The 8171-nt window shown below is 45.0% G+C and overlaps 2 protein-coding genes across 2 annotated transcripts; one reads left to right on the forward strand and one right to left on the reverse strand.

Annotated features, from left to right (window-relative positions):
* Positions 1 to 426: 426 nt before the first annotated feature.
* Positions 427 to 1450, reverse strand: LOC125533699 (GPI-anchored protein LLG1-like). Its single transcript, XM_048697066.1, has 3 exons — positions 1201 to 1450; positions 1047 to 1121; positions 427 to 950 (listed from the first exon to the last, which is right to left on the reverse strand). The coding sequence occupies exons 1-3, from the start codon at positions 1298 to 1300 to the stop codon at positions 700 to 702; spliced, it is 426 nt and encodes a 141-aa protein (XP_048553023.1). The 5' UTR covers positions 1301 to 1450; the 3' UTR covers positions 427 to 699.
* Positions 1451 to 5949: 4499 nt separating this feature from the next.
* On the forward strand, positions 5950 to 6909 carry LOC125533700 (ribosomal L1 domain-containing protein 1-like). The gene has a single exon (XM_048697067.1). The coding sequence runs from the start codon at positions 6050 to 6052 to the stop codon at positions 6767 to 6769; it is 720 nt and encodes a 239-aa protein (XP_048553024.1). The 5' UTR covers positions 5950 to 6049; the 3' UTR covers positions 6770 to 6909.
* Positions 6910 to 8171: the final 1262 nt, after the last annotated feature.

An 8171-nucleotide genomic window follows, 5' to 3' on the forward strand; every position in this document is an offset into this window, starting at 1 on the left:
CTCTACAGAGGAGATCATCAAGAGGAAGATGCCAGTGCAGTGTGAAGATCTGGTCAGGCCGCGCGGTGAGGCGGTGCTGATGCCATGGCCGCGACCGTCGGCTGGCCAAGTTGCGTTATCGGTCGACGGGGCGTTTTCATCTACGGATGAATCAGCGGCAGCGGGTATGGTACTAAGAAGACATGATGGTAGTGTCATCTTTGCGGCCTACATGTGTATTTTCAACTACAATGATGCGTTGGAGGCAGAACTACATGCAATAATGCAAGGAATGGCATTAGCAATTCAACACTCTAATCTTCCTATTATCATTCAATCCGACTCTTCACAGGCTCTTTTGGCCTTGACGGGTGAAAGTCTCTCCCGTTCGGCATATGATCATTTAGTTGCTGAGATTCGTCGTCTTATGGGTGAAAGAGAGTTTATTCTTTTGAAAATTAAGCGAGAACATAATAGGGTAGCAGATCGTTTGACTATGTATAGTCGTACAGAGAGCACTACAGCTGTATGGCTTGGGCAGGGCCCTCCTTGTATCCAGGAGCTTTTGCCACTTGATTGTAACCCTATGAATATGGAATAAAATTCTTTTACCATCGCAAAAAAAAGTAAGAAAAATGAGAGCAAGAAGAAACAGCTTAAACGTACGTCATCGTCGATGGCACCGGCTAATCTTAGCACTTAATCAATCAGTCACTCAGGTCAGCACGTGATGCCCTGGGGTGAATCCCCGCACATGGCGAAGTAGCCCTTGGGCACCTTGCAGAGCTCCTGGATCGTCGCCATCATCTCCCCGGCGCAGCCGTTGTCGATGTCGTTCATCGTGGCCCCGTAGGGGCACACGAAGTCCTTGAACGCCGTGCAGCACCGCGGCTGCGGGGTCGCCTGTCCCAAGCAGCTGCTCTGTACCTTGCCCATCTGCTTCAGATGCTCCAGCTGCAGCGGGCACAGCCCTGAACGTACGCGCGCGTATTCTCATTTAGTTTAGCAGCCAAAAAATACGATAGGACACGCACACGTACGACAGGGCTTCGTCGTTTGTTGTTTACCTGCCTCCATGAAGCCCCCCAGTTTGCGGCCGGACGACGACGATGCCTCCGGGGGCGAGGCTAAAAGGGCCGCATCTGATGGAGTTGATCAACCCAGCACTAGGTGAGAAAACGAAACCAGGCAAAATAATAATAACGTATGGATCGTACGTACTTGATATGATGAGCGGTTTGTCCGACGCGGCGGAGCCGGCGGCGACAATGGACAGCACGACGCAGGACAGAAGGACGGCGGTGGCGCCGGTGGAACCCATTCAATCTCTCGCTCTCTTTTTCCTCCGCCTCTCCCACGGCGCGGGAACAGGACCGAACTCTGTCTTCGTGGGAGCGAAGCTGAGGTGACGGGGTGGATGTGTGTGGCTCGTGGATGGATCACGAACCGCGGGCCACCTGCAGATTATTCAAGCGTTTATTCTAGGTAGCAGGAGAGAAGGGATGGGTATCGATGAATAGCTCCTCCTTATAGCGTGTCATGTCCTAATTCAGAGATGATCATGGAGCCTGGTTGAACTTGTGTGGACCTCCTTCCCTCGACCGTGGAATGGCCATGTCAACGATGGGCTACTAATCGTAAGTGCCACTCAGGGGTGTTTCTAATACAGGAAGAGGCTCTAATTAGCATGAGGAGCCATTAAGGATACAGGCGGACGGCGTCCGCACGTCGTGCAGAGCATAGCAATTTAGCTGTATAAAAAAAGAAAATCAAATCTAGTTTAGCCGATTTTTTGGGCTGTTGATTTCTGCTTCAACATTTGTGCCCCTTGTTTTTTCTTTTATCACTGTTGTGACTACCTCGTGTTTTGGGCCTAAATTTTTGACCGACCAATGTTTTGGGCTAGTCAATTTCTTATTGGGCTGAAGCCCAATTTGTGTTGCCTGTTTATAGGCCGACGATGCTTCCTCTTTTTCTGTTTGTATGCCATTTTTCATCAAGTGGTACATCGATGGTATAGAAGCAAGTAAACCCACAACCCAAGCGCGACCGGGAGGTTCGGCTACAATGCCGAGTACACGTTAGATCCCTCCTCCGTCGGGGTTTGTTCAAATCCCGGTAGACGAGGCTGTTGCGAGAGGAAGTAATGGAGGATCACCATCTGCTATGTGTAGAGACTAGAGACTCACACAGATCTTATCTAGGGGCGTTGGCTCTGAATAAATCGGGTGTCATTGATGCAGCCTGCTTGGAAGCTATTGTTATTCGTGAGTCTTTGGCGCTCTCGACAGACTTGAACATCACTCATTTGTTGATTGCCTCATATTGCAAAGGGGTGGTGGAAGATGTCATCGAAGGAACGGGTGGCCTGCACGGAATCATCGTCAAGGAGATTACTTCGCCGGCCGCTTCTTTTCAATCATGTTCTTTCATCTTTCAAAGGAGGAACTCAAACCTCGAAGTTCACAACTTCGCTAAACATGCTCTCACTCTATATAATGGTCGACATTTATGGCTATTACAGTCCCTGATTTACTTTGTATTCAAATGAACATTTCAAACCATGAATAAAATCCCCCCGCAAAAAAAAACAAACCATGAATAAAATCAAGTGTTTAGCCACAATTTTTTTTCCATTTTTGCTTTTGTTTTTTGTCGGGTTTTATGGGTGTTTTTGGGACGTTGGGTGAGTGTAACATGTATACATGCAAGTACTATATGACCTATGTATAAATTATATTAGAGTGTGACAATTACACTACTATATGTTTATTTCTTATACATATTAAAAAAGTGCAAAGTTGTGCGCAAGTTTTTTTTCATTTTTCCTCTTCTTAAAGTGTAATACCAATACCACTAATTTATTCTACCTCTTTATTTTTTCAGTTTCTCTTTCATTTTCTTTCTTCTTTAAGGGTAATATGAATGCTACTAATTCATTCCATCTTAGGATACCTTTTCCCCGAAATCCACTATTACATGCTTATTCTTGAATATTATAAAAAATCACAAATTTTTATGCAAATTTTGTCATTGTTTGTAAAAAAAATCATTTTCTTTCTTCTTAAAAGGTAATACCAATGCCACTAATTCATTCATTCTTAGAAAACTTCATTATCTTAATTTTATTTTAGTTTTTGTTTAACTTTATTTTTTCGGAAAGAGTAATGCGAATTCCACTAATTCATTCTTCTTTAGAAAACTTCATTAGTTTTTTTATTTTCTTTCTTCTTAAATAGCAATTCCAATGCCACTAATTCATTCTTTCTTAGGAAGCTTCGTTATTTCAATTTTTCTTTAATTTTTGTTTTGTTTTCTTTATTCTTTAAGGGTAATACTAATGCCACTAACTCATTTCTTCTTAGAATTTTTTTTGTGAAATTTCACTGTTTTATGCTTATTCTTGCATATAATAGAAAACACTAATTTTTGAGTAAATTTGTAATTATTTGTTTTAACTTCTTTATTTTCTTTCATCTTAAAGGGTAATACCAATACCACTAATTCATTCTTCCTTAGATAATTTTTTTTAGTTTTTTAGTTTTTATTTCATTTCTCTCATCTTTAAGTGTAATAACAATGTCACTAATTCACCTTCTTAGAAAACATCTTTTTTGCGAAAAATCCACTATTATATGCTGATTCGTGCATATTATAAAAAAGCACAATTTTAGTGTAAATTGTGTGCATTTTTTTGTCGTCATTTGTTTTTTTTCTTAAAGGGTAACATCAATACCACTAATTCATTCTTACTGAGAAAATTGTATTATCTTGAATTTGTTTTTGTTTCATTTCATTTCCTTTATTTTTAAGAGTAATGCCAATGTGGTTAATTCATTCCTTCTTATAAAACTACCCTTTCTGCGAATTTTACACTATTATATTATTATTATTCCGTACTATAAAAACCATAATTTATGTGTAAATTGTGTACTTTGTGGAGACTTTGCTTAATAATATGGCTTTGTGCATCAACTGATGCAAAGGCCGGGGTTGATCCTCCTTTAATAAAAATATATGTGTAAATTGTGTACAAATTTTGTCATTAAAATTAAATTTTTTATTCTTTCTTCTTAAAGGGTGTTACCAATCAAAGCTAGCCAGATGGGCCGTACCAGCTGGGCCAGCCCATTAGCACACATGCATGATACGACACGAGCTAAACGGGCCGGGCCTGGCAAGCGGCACGCCAAGGGCCGTGCCTGGAGGCTAGGCACGTGAGCCGGCACGGCACGACACAATTAGCTTTTCTCCTATATTTTCTAAAATATTTATAGGCTATAAAACAACTCAAATAGGGAAATATAGCCAAAATACAACCTAGCAGGCCGAAAGTACACAACCCAATGGTGCCTAGTATGCTTACGGGCCGGCTCGATTAGCTAAGTGGTCGTGCTTGGGCTGCTAGGCGCAGCACGCAGGCCGACACGACACAACCCACTTATTAATCGTGCCCCTATGGGCTGTGTCATGCCAATGTTGGCCCGGCCCGTTTGGCCAGCTCTGGTACCAATGCCACCAATTCATTCTTTTTTAAAAAAGTTTTTTAGCCTTGATTGAACAGGGACATGTATGATCGCTGCTTGAAACCTTATTCATGAGAATTACATTACATTACATACATGTGATTTCGGTTAAGAGAATAAGATTACGTACATAGAATTTTCACTAATAAAAAGATATGCCCGACGCGGGAAGAAAGAAATATCTGCATGCTTTGAAACTAGCAAATTGACATGTTGAAATATTAGCTGATCGACTGAAAGAAGTTGTATGAGAGCAAGGGTCGGTTCCTTTGCTCGCTTCTAGAATAAGGTGCCCTCTACCTAGCTTGTTCTACAAGCTCAATGTTCAAATTATATTTTAGAAGCCTAATGGTCATGTCTTAATTTTTTTTTGCAGGGAAGTCAATTGTTAACTTGTAGGGGCATGGTACGCGTCCACAAGATCGACCCGGTCACGACCCGTCGGATATGGTGCATGGAGCGGCCTGAGTGTGTCTTCACCATTGCAACCGATGTCTTGTTGCAAAAAAAGATCTGCAACATAGGTTTTGTTGAAAAACTATTTTTTTTGTAACTAAGGTCTTGTAGCAGATTTTTTTGCAACAAATGTTTTGCTGGAAAACATAGATCCCGTTGTAGACCATTGTAACACCAAATATATTTAAAGAAACATAGCCGTTGTTGCAGAAAGCACGCCTGACTAAGAACGGCATGCGAGCCTTCACTTGACATGTGGAGGCGGCCGTTGCAATCCGCGGGATGATGGTAAATGTTTCTCATTTTTTGCAACAACGGTTTTGTTGAAAAATTTCATGACAAAAGTCTTGTTACAGAAGTCAGGAAATTTGCAGAACTTTTTCGCAACAAAGGTCTTGTTGACAGAGGTCATGTTGCAGAAATTTATAGTCTTTTCATAACCGATGCCTATGTGAACCCTGCAACTGTTTCTGGATGAGACCAGAGCGACATGATCGTGATGTTTCTAAAGAAGGAAAGGTGGACAGCGGACCGTGCCACATGGACACGTGGTAGGTGATGGAGACGGTTGACGTTTGGGAGCAATCCGCCGGTGGATGCTCATTTCCCTAACTTGTAAGCTTCCAAGAAATAATTGACTGAGTTTCTAGAATATAAGATGGCTAGGAGACAGTTTATTTCAAAATCCAAAACAACGCACCAAAAGAACTGGCCCCAAATCGACTGAAAGAAGCTGTGACTGACCGAAAAACAAAAATCAGTCAACTTGCACCTAGCCTGTTCTATAGTTAAAACAGCGCACCATTATATTATTAAAGAAATATGCCATTAGTTGATCTGCATCCCTAGGATCCATTTGGTCGGTAGAAATTTTGCTTGGAGTATCGTAAATTTTGCCGAAGTGAACCGCCAGCTCTTCCGTTGCGGAGGCCGAGCCGAACCGCCAGCTCTTCCTGGTCCGACTTAACCAGCATCGGCGAACCCACATCGGGTCCAACCGAACACAAACCCGCGAGCAAATACAAAACCCTAGCTTCAACTCTTTCATCACATCCCAAATTCCCAAACTCCCGCCGCCGCCGCCAACGATGATGGCTTCCGCCCCCGCGCCCAATCCCCGCCTCGGCCGCGAGGCCGTGGTCCGCGCGGTGGGCGCGCTTCTCCGGTGGCTCAAGCACCACCCCTCCCCGGCGCCGGAGCCCATCTACCTCCTCGTCACCTTGAAGACCGCCCCCGTCCGCCGGTTCGAGCACCATCTCAGCCTTCCACTCTCCCCATTCCCCTCCATCTTCCTCGTCGCCGACCGCCTCCCGGACGAGCTCCCCGACGACATCGAGACGCTCCCCTCCTCCGCGCTCCGCTCCCTCCCCGCCGTCGCGCGCCGCGGCCTGGTCCTCGTCGACAGCCGGCTCAAGATCCCCAGCAGCGGCAAGGGCGCCAAGGGCCGCGGCAGGATCGTGCCCGTCGACCTCGCCGACCCGGCGTGGGCCGAGTCCGCGAGGGAGGCGGCGCGCCGCGTCGAGCTCCGCGTGGAGGCCGGCACGTGCCGCGCCGTGCGGGTGGGGCACGCGGCGATGGCGCCGGAAGAGGCGGTGGAGAACGTGGTGGCCGCGCTGGAGGCGGCCGCCGCGTGCGTGCCCAGGAAGTGGAGGAACGTGCGGGCGCTGCACCTGAAGGCACCCGAGTCGATCGCGCTGCCTCTCTACTCGGCGCCGGGCACCGGCGGCAATGACGATTCGAAGGACGCGGAGCGTCAGGCCGCTACTGCGGTGGAGCAGGGGAGGGTAAAGAGGGGAAGGAAAGAGTAGTGGCGTGCGTGGTGTGTATATGCATCGCATCGATGTCCAGTCTGATCCTTCAGCCTGATCTGTGATATGGCTGCTCGTTCAGTCTGATCTGTGATCGTATATGAACAATTTCGATGAGTAATCAATTTTGATGATTAGTATATGCAGTGTGTTTTTATGTGTCCTTTCTCGATTTAAATGGGAATCTGGTTCTGGATGCAGTTGACTGGAATAAATAGTTCGGGGATAGATGTTTTGGAATAAATAGTGCCTGCAATGCTTGGTGAGGCAGGCATTCCTCAGGCAGTGGCCACCAGAGGCTAACATTGCACTAGTTGGTGTATCGAGCTACAGTTAGTGTGTGTTTTATGTTTATGTTTTCTCTCCTCAGTTAGTGTGCGTGTTTTATGTTTATGTTTACGTTGGCACTGTATATGTGAAATCTGGCAACCTATTATTTCTAGCACTTACCTGTAGTCAAACTATCCTCCCTTGTGCTTCATTGGAAAATTTGATAACCTTAGTTCTATCACTGCACTGAAGTCCTGATACCACTTGAGCTCTATGGTGGCTTTTTAGTTATCCGTTGATTGATGGAACGTGCTGCAAATTCCTGTTATTACTGATTCTGCCTATGGTTCAACTGTTGGTGCAAATTATCTTGTAATACACTTTTAGTCTTGCTTCTCCTAGAATGTTCTGGCTACAACCTATGTTCTACTGACAATCATTTTGGAATTTTACGATGTTGTCTTTCTCATGGCAGGGATATGCCGATTTCCGTTCATGGAAGTTACTGATATCCTTTTTGTGTTTAACTGCATGGGTAGATAATATGGCAATTATTTTTGGATTTTTACGAGGTTGTTTTTCTCATGGCAGGGATATGCTGATTTCCGTTCCCCAACCCCAATATCCAATATGAAAGTTACTGATATCTTTTTTTTTTTTGAGAAACTCGAGTACACAAATACTCAAGTAGAGGGAGTACACTCAGCCTGCATCAGATTCATCAGTCTGTCCGGGACCCTCGCAATGAGCTGAAGATCACCTTTTTGTCTTGCCTCTGCAGCTAATTCATGGGCCAGTGTGTTGCACATCCTTCCAACATGAGCGACATTGAAGGAAGTGAACTTCGCCAAGACCTCCATGATATCACGTAGCACACCATAGCAAGGGGATAGATTATGTGTGTCCTTTTTCAGCTCGTTAACTAGGGTCATACAGTCCACCTCAATCACAACTGGTCCACTGTATAATTCTGCCAAGGCCCTCAGACCAACCAAAATGGCTCTAGCTTCTGCTTCCTCCACCCTTGCGGCAATGCCAGTCTGCTTTCCCAATGATACAACCACCCGTCCTCTAAAGTCCCTCTCAACTGCTCCTCCCCAGCAGTGACCACTGTCCGGTAAGAAAGATGCGT

This window comes from Triticum urartu, chromosome 2, assembly GCF_003073215.2.
Source record: "Triticum urartu cultivar G1812 chromosome 2, Tu2.1, whole genome shotgun sequence".
In the NCBI taxonomy this organism is placed as follows: domain Eukaryota; kingdom Viridiplantae; phylum Streptophyta; class Magnoliopsida; order Poales; family Poaceae; genus Triticum; species Triticum urartu.